The following is a 16,378-nucleotide window of genomic DNA, read 5'->3' as shown; positions in this document are numbered from 1 at the left end:
GCAATAAATGTGAAACTTAACTAAAAATACTGGATTGATTAGGAAAAACATATCTGTTTAATTAATTGCCCAGTGGGAGCCTTGCTTTATAAGTACCAAGAAACAAGATGCTGTGTTTTGTTGAGGGAGGGTCTCACTAAGGAGTTCAGCCTACCTTGGAAGTCACTGTGTGGCCTAGGTTCACCTTGAACTCACAACACAGCTGCTTCAGCCTCTCTAGTGCTGGTATTTCAAGAGTGTGCCAACATGCCCAGCCTGGTCTACATCCTGACTATGATATCCGAGGACATCTAGGGAGAGCGGAATAAAACCCACCTGCAGCCTTGGGTTGACTGTGAAGCTGCCCACCATAGGATTCATGCAGGCCACGTACTGGCAGCTGCAGATTTCCTTAAGCATCATCTTCTGTCGATCATACCTAAGGGACAGAAAACAGAACCTCCTCAAATCTAAAGACAAGATGACAAAACAGTTAGCCACAAGCTTGTAAAAGATTTCATCACAGACACCTTATCATTATGATCGTTCTGCAAGCTTGACCTTCTTGGTCTTATCTAGGACATCAAAATCTTAGCTCAGAAAATGAAAGATGACAGAACTGTTGGAGGCCAAAGCCAAGATCAGAAGCTGAATCAATATAAACTATTACTGCCCATTGATTTCCACGTGGCTCTAACACGAGTGCAATCTATGCTGTCCTCACAGTGAGGGTCGGTGGGGGGACTGGAGCTCCCTCACCTTATCCTCGAGCCATGGATAGCAAACTAGAGTGCCCAGATCGAACATTCACATCCTACAGGGTAGAGCCAAGCTTTCCTTCAATAACTTACGACTTAACTTCCACACAGTTGCTATGTTGCTTGACTCCTTTTCAATCCAATCTTGCAAGGATAAAAAGGAAAACTTCTCTGTTTAATATGGTTAAGAGATATATAAAGGGAGGCCTGGAAAGATGGCTCAGTGAGTAGGGTGCTGGCCACATACACACACACACACACACACACACAAACACACACACACACACAGAGACCCGAGTTCAGATCACTACCATCATGGCAGCATGCACCTGCACTCCCAGCAACTGGGACAGGTGGATCCCTGGGCCCGGTCAGTCCAGCATCAGGGAGGTTCAGGTCCAATGACATACCCTGTCTCAAAATATATTGTCTACAAATATGTATGCACATACAAATACACACATACACATAAAAATCAAGATTACAAATCAAAGATAAAGAAAATCCCAGCTTGTCTGATCTGGGAGAATTCTGCCTTCAAATGTTCCTGCACTGTAATAATGAGCTCTTGGCAGACAGTAGAATGCGGGCTTTGCTTACCAGTGCCCATAGTCAATGTGCTGTCGAAGCAGTGCATGCGGCTGCACAGTGCCGTAGACATCCACTTCAGGCATGTTCAGATCATCAATGAAATAAACGAGCTTTTTATTTCCTCTTGGACCATAGTTGCGACCAGCTTTTTTCTCTAGAGGTTTTTCAAGAATTCCTAAAAATATGTACATAAATTTGTCACAAATGGCTGGCAGAGTGTAACATTTCTACCCTTACTTATTCTTTCCCAAATCAAGTCAGCCAGGAAGGCCTCACAGGAATCCTCTCTGACCCCATCTGCCCAACCACAGTCTACAAATGGTGTCACTTCCTTATATTCCTACTACCACCTCCTTTTCTTTTACTCTGGCCTCTAGCCAGGGTCACATTTGTTGGTATGTGGTTCAGTGGAACCAGTCTTCTTCCCAAGATGCAGCTAGCATCTGGTCAGTTTCTTGCTCACTCTCAATGGTCCACCATTGCGACTATGTGGGATGCAGTGTCCTTGGTTTGTACAGCCCAGTCTCCACAGCTATGTGTCCCCGAACTGGACAGCTCATCTCACTGTTTGTGCAGCTCTGACTCCAGCCTCCTGCCCTTCTCCTCAGCCACCATGCCCCAGTCACCTTCTAAACTCAGTCCATTGCCGCCCACAGTGTTCTTTGCTGAAGCTGGGCCTTCCGTCCTAAATCTTCTCTACCTGGACATCACCAATGTCATGAGTGAAATTCTCCCTTCTGGACACTGACACCTGTAGCTCTTCCTTGTCCTGATTTGATAAGCATCTGCTAAGCAACCTTATTTCTGTCTCCCCCTCGGGAACTAGATATAGTTTATCATATAATTTGTTAAACTGATGAGCAGTACCGCAGTTTCCCATGCTTAACTTATAAGGAAATATTTATGTTGCACTTCTGAACAGAATCCATTCCTCATACAAGTAGAGAAATCATACATACTTGCTAAAGAAATAAAACATAATCAGCTTTCTAATTATTTCAGTCATAAAAACAAGACAAGCTGACTGAAGGAAGATGCTGTGTGTTGATGTTGGAGGGAAAGGAAGTTTATCACTTGACTCCAGAAACACAGCCATGAAAATCACAGACACATGCACGCATACATCCCAGGAAAATCCACATTCAGAGCAACCCAACAGTTTCAACCAGCAATTGAGCCCTTGGTTGCTGTTCCTCTCCTTGTGCTGGCAGCAACAGGGTTGCTGATATCAACTGTTCATGCTGTCGGCCTCCACCTGATTCTCAGAATGCAAAGCCTGTGCTTCTTGCCATACATTCACTCAGTAGTTCAGCATTATTCACACACACACACACATACACACACACATACGCACGCACGCACGCACGACTGTATTTTCAAAGCCACTGACTGAGAATGCCCAGCATGTGAAGATGCTTGCCTGATGAACTGAATCTGATTCCTGGGGTCCTACAAGGTAGAAAAAGAACCGATCCCAGAGAGTTGTTCTCTATCTTTTATATGTGTACCACCTACCCACACTAAATAAATATAATGGGAAAAGTTAAATAACTCCATTTTGGCCATGCCATTTGATGTACTTTGAGCATCTCTGGACTCAATTTTTTACTTGAAAGAGTAACTGGAGGGTTCTTTTCTCTTTTTTCTTTTCTTTTCTTTTCTTTTCTTTCCTTTTCTCTTTTCTTTTCTTCCCTCCCTCCTTCCCTCCTCCTCCTCCTCTTTCTCCTCCTCCTCTTCTTATTCTTTGATTTTTATTGAGCTCTATATTTTTCTCTGCTCAAAGGGTCCTTTTCTAACACCCTTTTATTACCCAGTTCCGTAAATTAATTACAGGGAATTAAATGGTTTAAAGGTGACATAATTAGCTTTGTGAATGTATATACTTTTGCTGGTTTACAAAGAAATAATCCCAACAAATCTATCACCCCGACACTGAGGAGGCGGAAGCAGGAGTAAGCCTGGGATAGATGGAGATACTTTGTCTCAGACCATCTTAGAGCAACAGTCTCTTCAGCAGCCCATCTGTGTACCAGGAAAGGGGCACTCACGCTGCAGTGCTGCCGATGTCGTGTAGTAGTTGAAAGGCACACGGGACACCATGTAGTCCTCAGAGAGACTTGCTAGGGTCTCGCTCAGAAAGACCGTTTTCCCCACTCCTGCATTTCCAACTAGCATTAGTGGTTTGCCTTTCTCAAGTAGCAATTCAGTAAAATACCTAAGACGAGTTGTCTCCGATGTGTGAACCAGAACTGTCTAGGAGAGAAAAGCAGGAGAAAGGTCAGAGAGAGACAGAGGCATTCCCGAGCTTCCAGGCTGACCCAACACTCAATATTGAATTAAGACCCAAGGAACTCTTTGTATAAGTTCATGTCTAGTAGTGCAGATGTCACAGCTTTCAGGGGGCAGTTGGGCAATGTTATTAATTGTTACAGCAGAGGCAACCAATAACATCATTCCAAGGAAAGGACACACCCCCAGTCCCTTTCCCAAAGCCCCTCCTTCCCCCAGCTGTTGTAGGTATGGGAGAGAATAAAGAAGATATGGTCTGAAGTGTCTACTTTCTTCAGAAGCTGATGAGACTCTTGGGCAATGGAGCTGCACACAGAGGTGGGGTGGTATCAAGGCACAGATGGTACAGTCCAAGCAATGGGGCGCAGCACAATGAAATGCCAGCTAGGAGGCAGGTAGAGTGTGCCCAGATCCAAAGCATAGGTGAACACTTTGATAAAATTAAGTCTTTATGCTTATACTTTGAAATTTGGCAGTTCATTAGTATTTATGTATTCAGACACCATAATGTTCCACAGAAATTTGAAGTGGCCCTACAAGAACAAAAGAAAATAAGTGAAAATGAAGCTCAGAGTTGCTGGCCAAATGACTCATCAGGAATGACCTAAAGAAGGTGAGATGGTCCTTCAGGGTTCCTGTTTCATAAAAGAGTCCACCAGACATTCTACAGGACACAAAAGAAAGTGACTGACAAACTGCCAATATAGGTGGAACCGTCTTTGAAATTTTCTGCTTCATGGAAAAGTTTGCCAGATACTATGGGCCTGTGGGCTGAAGATGGATGCTCCAATGGTACAGAAGAACTTTGGGTGACTGTCCAGGCAGCAAGATGTCTCTGTCAATTCTAGAATTTTGGAAGTTTCTTACAATGTACTTCCTGTTAACTTAGGTAATATATCCTTCTGGAGTCTTTGATGGAGTTGAAAAAAATAAATTGTTATAATTGTTGCTTTCCTTAGTTTTGGTAAAAGATAAAGTAGATATAAATACTGTAACTATAATTCTTGCTTAATACATGTTTTGTTATATGTAATTTTACTGTGTTAAAGTTAAAGCCTTCCTTTTTATTTGATCAGAAAAGGGGAAAGGACTTCTGTCGGAAGTCCTTCTGTATATGTGTTGCTTTTATTTGGTTAATGAACAAATCTGTTCTGGCCAGTGACTTAGCAGAACAGAACAAGGCGGGAATTCCAAGCAGATAGAGGAGGAAAGAAGGCAGAATCAGGGAGAAGCCATGTAGCTGCTGAGGAAGACAGATACCTGGGAACCTTACTGGTAAACTACGAGCCTCGTGCTAAAATACAAAATAATAGAAATGGGTAAATTTAAGATATAAGACCTAGCTAACAATACACTTAAGTGATTGGTTAAACAATGTTGTAATTAATATAGTTTCTGTGTGCTTATTTCTGCTCTGGGCAGCCTGGAAATGAACAAGCAGTCTCTGTTTACACTGTGCCAGTCTGGCAACCTGAATTCAATCTTCAGAAGCCACCAGAGGTAGAAGGAGAGAACTGATTCTATAAGGTTTCCCTCTGACCTCCCTAGGGTGACTCCTCATCTGGTGACATCATGTGCTTGCATGCATGTATGCACGTGTGCACACCACACACACACACACACACACACAGAGAGAGACAGACACACAGAGTGATACAAAATAACAGACTTGGGAAATACAGACTAGAATAAAATATTCCGACAAAAGATAGATGCAGAGACTGAATTCTGCACAACAATTGAAAAATAGCTGCTATTTTAGTGCATTTCTTAGTGGCCAAATGTAAAAGTGGTAATCAAGACCAACAAACATACATAAAAGGCCTTACTTACAGGGTTGATTTTTGACGTTAAAAAACACACATATGTATAATGGATACGTGAGACTTCTAAACATCCAAGATGCTGTTTCCTTTCCAGCCTACAGTTGCCATCACTGGATTTGTCTTTGGCTGTCAGCTCTTTCCCTCATATATGAACACCAGGAATGACACTTACAGAGCTGGGTGGCCTCCAATATGTATGCTGCACAATCCAGGAACCCACAGCAAACCTGCGAGATACCCTTCTCAGAGAGGATGAAGCTAACACTGAGAGATCATGTGTGGAAGTTTGAATGCAATCGACCCTCATAATCTCAAAGGGAGTGGCTTTGTCGGAGTGGGTATGGCCTTGGAGGAAGTGTGCCACTGTGAGGGTGGCCTTTGGGGTCTCCTATGCTCAGGATACTGCCCAGTATCTCAGTTGGCTTTCTGTTGCCCACATGATGTTGGACTCTCACCTACTTTTTTAGCACCATGTTTGCCTGCACGATGCCGTGTCCCACCGTGATGATAACGGACTGAACCTCTGAACTGTAAGTGAGCCACCCCAATTAAATGTTTTCCTTTGTAAGAGCTGCCATGGTCATGGTGTCTACTCCCAGCAATAGAAACTCTAAGACATCAGGTCACTTGGAGAGTGTCAAGTTGGTGAGTGAGTGCAGGTGCTTGGACTGGAATCTATTCTGTGGAGCCTGAGCTCAGCACAAACTCCTAACACAGCCCTGCAGAACATGGAGTCGGGAGCTGCACTGGCAGGCTGCTCTGTTTGTTTCGGTGTGGCTAAGTCTCCAGGTTTTAAAAGTTAATGGCTTTCTTCTCTTTCTTTCTTCTTTTTCTTTCTTTGAGGGAGGGCGGAGGGAGAAGGACGGAAAGGAGACCTTGACATCCCCGGTAATGAATCCACTGCCTAGTCATTCCTTCCTCCTAATTCTTCCTTCTTTCCTTTTCCTTCCTTCCCTCCCTCCCTCCCCCTCCCTCCCTCCCCTCCTCCCTCTCCTCCCCCTCCCTCCCTCCCTCCCTTCCTTCCTTCCTTCCTTCCTTCCTGTCTGTCTGCCTTTCTTTTCTTTCTTTTTTTTTGAGACAGGGTTTCTCTGTGTAATAGGTCTAGCTGTCCTGGTACTCACTCTGTAGACCAGGCTGGCTTCTTAAACTCAATAGAGATTTATCTGCTTCTACCTTCCATGTGCCGGGATTAAAGACATGTACCACCACCTATGCTTCAACATTCTGGAAATTTCTTCAATCCTAGACAAATTAGGAGCATTAGTCATTCTATGGTCACTACAAATACCATTGTGGAAACATTTCTCATATGGTTCTCTGTTTCTCCAGATATAAAATGGTGCCTCATGACCAGGATGCTATAAAGAATAAGTTAACTGCAGCTAGGGAGATGGTTCAGCTGGTAAAGTGTGGGCCATATAAGGATGAAAACCTGAGTTGGAATCACTAGTACCTACATAAAAACCCAGGCACCAAAGTGCATATAATCCTAGCACTGGGAAATCAAACGTGTGTGACCCCTGGGACTTCCTGGACAGCCAGTGTAGCTGACGGTGAGTTACAGGTTCAGAGGTTTGCGTAAAAAATAAGGTGGAGAAGTGTGACTGAAGCAGACACTCAGCATTAGTCTCCGTATGCACACATGCCCATGTGCAAGTGCAGTCACACATAGGAACACATTCCACACATGCGCACATACATGAACACATACACGCAAAAAGAATTAATTAGTTCATAGATCTAAATTATTTAGAAAGGGCCTGGGAGTATAATAGTATTTCTAATTTCCCATGGTCCCGCTCCAGCGTATAAATGGTGTGGGAGGTCCTTCTGTCCATGTGTTGCTTTCATTGGTTAATGAATAAAGAAACTGCCTTGGTCTAGTTGATAGGGCAGAACTTACGTAGGTGGGAAGACAGAACTGAATTCTGGGAGGAAGAAAGCAGAGTCAGGAGACGCCGTGGATCCTCTGCCTGAGACAGATGCCTGTTAGAATATTTGCCACTGCCATGTGGCAATACACAGATTAATAGAAATGGGTTAAATTAATATGTAAGAGTTAGCCAATAAGGAGTTAGAGCTAATGGGCCAAGCAGTGATTGATGAATACAGTTTCTCTGTGGTTATTTCAGGGCTAAGCTAGCCGCGTGGCCAGGACAAACAAGCGGGCTCTCCTTGCAGCATATAAAGAGACTGCTAATAGCATAACCACACTGGTACCTTTGGATGTAAAGCTATTTGGGTAACCGGGACAAACGAGCGGGCCCTCCTTGCAGCCTATAACGAGGCTGCTAATAGGACAACCACAGTGGTACCATTGGATGTAAATCAAGTGCACAACCTTCCAGGAGGAAAATGGATTTTTCAGTTCAATGAAATTTGCTGACTATAATTGCTTTTTTGTTCTCTTTTGAATATGAATGATAAGATGGATCAGGTTCTGACACAGGTTTTTGTCCCTAGTTTTCAATCAGCTAGGAAATAGTGCTGGGCAGCCATGATGGAGGTAGGCTGGACAGATGGCATACTGCAGTGTGCAGCAAACATGGCTGATGGCCTCCTAACAGCCAGCTTTCTGCCTGAATCACCCTTCCTGGTGGCCTCCACTGTGTTAGAGGTGCCATGTGTGGGCCCCAGATGTTCTTGAGTTACAGTCTTGGTCCCATGTAGTAGTTTTGGAAAACAGTGATTGGACATTTGAGAGCAGAGCCTGGTAGAGGCCGTTAGCCCATGGACAACACGCTCTAAAGGGGACTTTAGTGTTCTGATCTTCCACCTTAGACAGGAGAGATACAGGGTGGCATGACTGTCTGTTTGCCATGGAGCCTTCAGAGCTGTGAGAAAATAGATTGCTATTGTTTGTGCTGCCTAGTAAGCCTCACTTTGCTATGGGAATTCCTGTAAACTAATAAAAGTGGAGGAGGCATATAAAAGCAGACAGACAAATACATGCATGTGCATGAGTGCGAACACATCGATGAGGACCGGAGTCAACACGCCTCCCCTACACCGTGAAGTTGTAGGTCTAGCCTGCCCTTTCACCTATCAGTCTCGTGTGTGCTCTGGTGACAGCTCCAGGAAACCACAGCTTCAAGTTCCTGCTGTTTGGAACCAGCTGCTTCCTCACAGAGGCGGCAACTGTCCCCTCTCAGCCATCCATCCAGCACTGATTCCCACGGCAAGCTCTAAAATGATTCAAAATGTTATTTTTTTAAAAATAGGAGACTAAAGAAGAACAAGAAGTTGGTCACAGAATAACCCAATCTAAGAGACATGGGGATGGGCCATGAACCGAAGGGCAGTAATTCACGAGGACTTGTCAGCTGACGGGAGAGTGTGGAACGCTAGTGCTGTAAACATCAAATGTATCATTTGTGTCAGGGGAGGCAAAAGAAGGGCGTTCTATGTGAAAAGTGATGTCCAAAAAGTTTACATAAGCTTAGAAGTAAGAATAATTGAATTAAGTAAACACTGTCTCTGACTTTACAAAGTCTGTATAGTTTCTAGAGATTATAAGAATGTGACTCCCACAGGATTATGCTGAACCTAGGGGCAAAGAGTTTGCTGAAATATGGACCTCCTCTCTGAGCATCCACACGATCGACTCTTCTCTCCCAGGAAAACATGTGACCCACAGAGCCGAAAACATGAACAAGAGAAGGACAGGCTGTCTCTCCTGAAGGTTCCGCACACCTACCTTCAGGGGCTCATCCACATCCATGCTGAACTGAGGCACCTTATCAGTCCAGGGCAGGAATTTTTTAGTTTTGTGGTCCAGATAATAATCAAAGATGGTTCCCTGGGATGGAAACTTCACGACTTTCATTTCTTTATGCCACCATCGACTAAAGTCGGCTTGATAATCAGAGAGCTATGGAGAACAGGAGAACTTGTTACAATAGACCTGGAAAGAATACAGTCCCTACAAATTCTGCTGCATGCAGGGTCTGTGGGGTGCTGCGTCATAAACGCAAACCAAACTCCTAGGTGGGAATTCACCAGGTTATGCTGAATGCTAGATCTGAGTTGTAACCAGTAATGCTGCTGTGCAGGTAGGAAGTAGTGAGTGACAGGCAGACACGAGGGGTACAAAGCAGGCTTAAAAAGCAAGATAGTGCTGGGAAAGGCCTACTTCATTCCTGCTATTCAGTCTAACAGTGAGCCACTGTACAAATCACTGTGCCAGGTACTGCTGGACAATGGAGAGTGACACTGAGGTTGGCTTCCCCCCTGTTAACACCACTCATGGGGACAGCAGAAGAAGAGAACGCGTGCTTTTTAAAGCACTACATCATATATGGACAGAAGAGCTGTCTTTTCTGAGTTCCCAGCCTCCAGGCCCTTTTGCTATTTGACATCTTTTTGTTTACAAAATAATGATAATGAAAACCACTACTGTAAAAAGTCTTTGCTTTAAAAAGTAATACATTGCCAATGCTGTGTCACTAACGAAAGGTGTTCTTAAAATGTGGCCCACCACGGGCCCCGTAGACCTGGAAGTGCACAGGAAAAAAGGGAAAAAGTGCACAGTCTCGCCTTGGTTTCCAGCAGGACAGAGCCATGAGTATGGCTGCAAATCCCATAGAGATGAGTTGTCCTCCAGCGAAGTTACGGGCAGTGCCCCATCTCTGTAACGGTGGTGTTGTCTGATAAAGTAACACACATATGCTCTCACTGTCTTGATTACTAGGGTGTAGGACATGAGGAACAGACAGCACCTATACAGTTACAGCATCCCCTACATCCTCAGTGGTCTGGTTCAGGGAATCAAATGAACTCAATGGTCTGATAAAATGAAACCTACATCCTCAGATGGTCAGTCTATTAACTTCTGTATCCTTGAAAACCTGGACCAGCAATTCATATATTCCCAGAGGTCTGGAGCAGGAACTCCTATACCCTTGGGATTGACCTGACCTAGTGAATTTCAGCAAAATCTGGAAGTGCTGTGCATGTTCGTTGCCTTTGGCAATCTTGTACTCAACTAGCATCTCAGCTCCGTATCCCCCTCTTCATTTGGTGTCCTGTGTCCTTAGGCTCTGGTGGTCCTTTAGAGAACCAGGCTGTCCACACTCAGGAGCAGTCAGGGGTGGAGATTGTGACTAACACTGGTGGGGGGAGCACTCTGAAGGAGAGTCCCTCCCCTACCCACCTCCAAATTAGCAGAGTCCATGCTCCTGCTGGGCATTTACCCTCATTGAAACTGTTTTCATAGCAAAGCTTGGGATATTTTATCTCCCTATAAATTTTGGTCTGAAGCCAAGCCAATGTGATTTTTAATAATCCACAGCTATTACTTACAGACTCCATTCTCTTGTACAAAATACATCTGACTTCTACTTCTCTTCAAATTTTTTGCTTTGTCTAAACATTCCATCATGAAAATGACTTCGTGGTGCATCCTTGATTGCTCATTTGTTAAAGCAAAGTGACTGTTCTGGAGCATGGAGGGAAGCAAATGGGACATCCACCCTCGGCCCACCCTCAGCTCAACAGGGAAGAGAGGGCTCAGAGGAAGCAGAGGAGACCTCGCCCTTGGCTCCCACTCAAAGCAGCACTGACCGCTGTCCCATGGGAGCACTTGGAGATCAGAGAAGGACATCTGGCAGCTGACAGGGTGACAATGATTTGTGAGGCTAGACTTATTTATAGAGGTGTGCTCTGCATCCATCACTAGGGAGGACTAGCAGGATGTGGGTCACTTTTGGATGTGATGTTTTCTGAGGGGAATTCCCTACTTATGCCTGAGGAGATCTGAGAACACGGGATGGCTAGGCAGCAGCGTGCCACGTTAACCGGAGTCACAGTACTGGAGGACCATGGCCAGGGACGTGCTGAAGCACCAGGAGGTGTGGGCCTTGAAGAAGGGTACGTCTGAGGAAGACCCTGCAGGAGCCACCAAGGAGCCCTTGGCAGAAAATCTTTGTCTCTAGGAGAGAAGTTTGGCTTTCTCTGCACATGGAGGCTGTCTTGAAGCAATGAGACAGAGATGACATAGGAAGGCACTTGGAAGCGGACAGTGGAGGTGAGATGCATGTGCTTCCGGCACATGGTAAGTCTAAGTGGCTTGTGTATTGGGGTGGGGTAGGATGAGGTGTGTATTTGCACAAGCTATGTCTTAGGCTTTTCCTGTAGGCCCTCAGAAGCCCATATAGCAGTGTCAGAACTACTGTGCAGGGGGCGGCTCTACCTGAAGCGGAACAATCATGGAAAACAATGGCACCAGGATGGACTAAGACTGCAGCGATGCCCCAGAGGGGACAGTGTCCACAGCTCAGAACACACCAGATCCAGAGATGGGTGATAACAACTAAAAGATGAAAACCACATTCTAAAACTCAACTTCCCCACAAGTTTGTATCTCTGGAAACTCTTTCGGCATACCTGGTCTCGAAGCAGAGTGCCTCCAAACGCCCAGACACAGGCAAAGACGAAGTAGACTTCGTAGGCTTCTCTGGGGCTGTCGGGAGGTACATTCTCAGGAGTCAGCAAACACTCCAAAAGAGTACAAACAGTCTGAAAAAAACCACCATTCATTTAGGGCATTTTTTTTTTAATGCTGGAGAATGGTCAAACAAGTTTCTTACAAATTCTACCTTATTCTTAAGAGAGTATGTAATTTTTCAAAACTCAGTGATTTGCTAATGTTTAGAGACACAATAAAATGCTGCCTTAGATGTCTAAGTCAGTGGTTCAAAAAAAATAAGCCACTTCAATTAATCTTTAGAATACTAAAAGATTTGGAGTAAGAAACATTTTAAATGACTCAAATAACAATTATTAAGTAAACTAGGTGAACCAGCCTCCCACTCACACACTCACTCATACATCACACACATTCATACTCATACACACTCACACACTCATACATCACACACATTCATACTCATACACACTCACACACTCATACATCACACACATTCACACTCATACCCACTCACACACTCATATATCACATGCATTCACACACATACACACTCACACACATTCACACATACATCACACACATTCACACTCATACACTCACACACACTCATACATCACATGCATTCACACTCATACCACACTCAAACACATGTACACACTCACACACTTACACACACTCACAAAGATGAGTAACAGCCCCTGGTGTGGGCTAGCCCTCTAGAGCACAGAATAGCTGTCAGTAATTAAAATCATCATAGGGTCTAACCTTCAGAAGCTCTTGCCCCAGGCACACACGGGCCCTGACTCAGGCCCACTACCTGTGAGCACCTTGCTCTCCTAACCAGGAAGAAGGGGAAGTGTTAAAATGTTTATATTTCTATCATTTTATATTATGCCATATCTGTCAATTTGAGATAATTTTCTAACAAAACAGATCAGTTTCTTGTAGCTTTGTTACCTGGGAGGAGAAACCATTGTTTCTAAAGGAATGACTAAGATGGGCCCCAGTGGGCTGTCAGCAGACAGAGCGGTCAGTCTTAGGGTTCGGCCCCACGTTTCCTGACACTACACGAAGACATTCCTGTATGAGGTGAGCAACTGATAAAACCACACTTTAGCTTCAAGAGATAACACACTTCATCCAACTGAAGGATGCTCCACAAGCTGGAAACATGGAGCACCCACTTTGTATGAACATCATCTTAATTGGTCTCTTGTCTAGCATTTTGCCTTAAATTCCTGTTCTTCTAGGAAATTGTGGGAAACTCTGGTCAAAAATAACAGCTTTAGAAGAGCTAAGAATGAAAGGCCATTTCTGAGCGCTATAAAATGAAGACAGAGAGCAGAAACCATTTAATTCCCATGGGCCTGTTTTCACACCGCTCGCACTGCAGAGAATCACGCAAATACACAGGGCGACTTGAGAAAGAACACATCCAGCCTTGTACAAGCGTTACATCCAAGGAAGTCTAATTAGGCTAACCACATAATTAATTCATTATGAATAAATTCAGACCTGCTTTCAGAAATAAATTATACCTCGGATAATTACTGTTGAATACTATCGTTTACTTAATTGGTGTGTGAATTATCCAAAAACCTGAACTTTCCCTTCTTATTATGTGCCTGACTATTCTAATGCAGCTTCAAACAAATTTGGTAACCTAGTAACTTGATGGGAACAAAGTTCTGAGAAACTAATTTTGTTCCTGGAGCGGGGAAGCATTTCCATTGTAAACCCTTAGTGAAGTTTGATACTCCTTGCTACCCTACTGCCATGACCTTGACTTCTCTGTTGTGAATAGCTCTGACTCACCACAGCTCCAACAAATCCCTTGTGTCTTTTACTGGTACGAGCTGTCTCACAACGATAATCAGAAGAAAAGGCTTCCTGGATCCTCCCAGATTCTTCATTCACATGGACATACCTTCACGAGCACGTGTATACAATCAGAGGTGTCTTTTCTTTGTACTGATCAGCATCTGTGTTTCGTCTGGTTATCAGATTCGAAAACATTTGGAGCATTTCTCTGTGCAATATTGTGGTTTGAATCTGAAATGTTTTGAATGTTTGTCTCCCAGACGGTTGTACTGTATACGTGTGTGCATGCATGTGTGTGTGTATGCATGTAACTTTTGGGGGCGGTTAGCTTCTGTGTGATCCCTAGGGACAGACTGCTGAAGATTATGACCTAACTTTGGTTCCTGGTCTACCATGATATGAACAGAGCTCAATGTTCCCAGTCTTGCCTTTTGTACCACAAAGAATTGAAACTCTCTGGTACCCATGAGCCCAAATGAACTTCCCTCTCGTCTCATGTTTCTGTCAGACATTATGCTCTGAGTGACAGCTAGAAAGATAAAGAAATGAAGCTGTACCAACTTTGTTTCAGCTTTGTCCCAGAGTGCTTGGGATGACGCGAGGACTGCATGGACACATGTGTGGTGCTCATGAGTGCTTTCTAGAACTGTGTAAATCTCGGGGGGAGGGCAGAAAATGAATAGATTTCACTTCGTGGGCTCTGCACAAACGTCCAAGGACTGAATGGGCTATAGCAGAAGGCTGGAAGCAACCTAACAATTCTAAAAATATTAACAAAAAACTTACTTGTTTATGTGTATTAACGGGTGGAGGCAAGTGCATGTGTGCACGCATGTGGATTCAGGGTGCCTTGGCCCTCATGTGGTAGTCACGTGTGGATGCAGGGTGCCCTTGGTCCTCACGTGTGTGCACGCGTGGATGCAGGGTGCCTTGGCCCTCATGTGGTAGTCACGCGTGGATGCAGGGTGCCTTGGCCCTCATGTGGTATTCACAGAATAGTTTGTAGAGGCTGGTGTTCTCTCTTTCCACCACGTGGGGCTCAGGGATGGAACTTAAACCGTTAAGTGTTAGGCCAAGAGCCTCTACCCACTGGGAAGTCCTACCAGAACCTTCCCCCATCTTTTTAAGCAAGCAAAATGTATGCTATTCTGACTTCCCCCGGCATAAAAAATCAGCTCATACCTGCACCAGGCTGCTCTCTGGAATAGCAGTGATGGTTTTCAAGCTGGTTCTTAGCTTCTCCAAGCACACAGGAATATATTTATCGAAAAGAATAGTTAAATTGGCCTTTTCTGATTGATGCCGTCTTCTGTCTATCCAACTGGCCACATACCTGAAAAGGAACACAAAAAAGCTTTTACTGAACAAGGGCTTTGAAAAGCAGGATGCCACTGAGTTCGAAGCTCCCCCTTCCACACAGCTTGGCACAACACTTCGTGAACATGTTGAGTGGTTCTCTTTATTCCTCAAATGGAAAATATTTTTAAATGGCCCTTTAAAGACTTGTTTTAATGGCCATTTTTCCTTTAATGAAAAGAATGTAAAAGGAACTTCTAACAGCTCTTAGAAGGCAAACATAATCGTGCCTAAGTAGGCCATTACTTTGCATTTAGAGAGAAGTGCACTATGTCATTCCCAAATGAACAGACTCTGTTCATGACAGAGCCTTTATTTATGAAAACAGCTTGGCACTTTTCTTGATTAATCTTGGCATCAATTATTTAGTAATGAGAATTCAGTTATAAATAAAGAGGTGAACAGTCCACAGGGGCTACTTCAATGTGCTTTTCTACTGGACTTTGTAAGACCAACCTGAAAGGATAATGTGTTCACAGTCAGGAACTCAGAAATGTACGACATGCCTTAATATATTGATATTTATATGATAAATAGATATAGCTGCCTTATGCTTATAAAATGTTTATTTTGATACATTAAACATCACCACCGTATTAGTAAACAGCTTACCAATGTCATGATGGTATTCTTAGTGGCCTCTGGGGTGCAACTAAGAGATGCTAAATGAAAAAGAATCACTCAGAAAGTTGTACTTAAGTAGGAAGCAGTGGCAATAAATACATTTAGCAGTCTGCACGTGACCAGTGCCACCACAGACCGAATACAGCCAGAACTTGTGAAGGCAAACCAGACATGCATCTTGAATATGGTACAAACGAAGCAAAGGTGACTGTTCTACCAAAGCCTTCCTGTGCTTTCCACAGACTTTGAGGAATGGTTATATAAAATATTCACCATTGTTATACAGTGGTTTTGTTTCTAGAATGACAGCTATCAGGTCTTCAGTAGGAGCCCACTTACATGAGAGTGGTGTGACAGGTGCCACTGAGATGGTGACTGCAGCAGCAACTGAGAACAAAGGCACGAAGACCACATCTGTCCTCAGTGACTGATACTGCTGCTCAGAGCTGGAGTGAAATTCCTGTCTTTCTTATTTATGTGTTTAGTATGATGGGAGGGCTAAGGGATGCCTATATGTTGTGGCTCAAATGCGAAGGTCAGAGGATAATTTGTACATGTTGGTTCTTTCCTACTATCCCATGGGACCCAGGATCAAATTCAGTTTGTCAGAACTGGAAGAAAGCCGCTTTTACCTGGGAACCATATTGCTGGCCCCAGAAGAAAATCGTTGTATCTAGAATCTATGGTAGGAGGAGTTAGGAAAGCAC

At 44.0% G+C, this 16,378-nt stretch overlaps 1 protein-coding gene across 1 annotated transcript in view; it reads right to left on the bottom strand.

Annotated features, from left to right (window-relative positions):
- The window catches only part of Dnah11 (dynein axonemal heavy chain 11), a 317,751-nt gene that overhangs the window by 151,010 nt on the left and 150,363 nt on the right, over window positions 1-16,378 (bottom strand). The window contains exons 43-48 of the mRNA XM_038336393.1: window positions 14,874-15,024; window positions 11,828-11,959; window positions 9,141-9,314; window positions 3,377-3,581; window positions 1,338-1,503; window positions 316-418 (exon numbers count right to left, since the gene is read on the bottom strand). Coding sequence (XP_038192321.1) covers window positions 316-418; window positions 1,338-1,503; window positions 3,377-3,581; window positions 9,141-9,314; window positions 11,828-11,959; window positions 14,874-15,024 — 931 coding nt within the window. The remainder of the gene's footprint in view (window positions 1-315; window positions 419-1,337; window positions 1,504-3,376; window positions 3,582-9,140; window positions 9,315-11,827; window positions 11,960-14,873; window positions 15,025-16,378) is intronic.

The sequence above is a fragment of the Arvicola amphibius genome, chromosome 7 (assembly GCF_903992535.2).
Source record: "Arvicola amphibius chromosome 7, mArvAmp1.2, whole genome shotgun sequence".
NCBI lineage: Eukaryota > Metazoa > Chordata > Mammalia > Rodentia > Cricetidae > Arvicola > Arvicola amphibius.
Note: the sequence above shows the minus strand (reverse complement) of the source record. Positions and strands in the feature narration are given on the sequence as shown.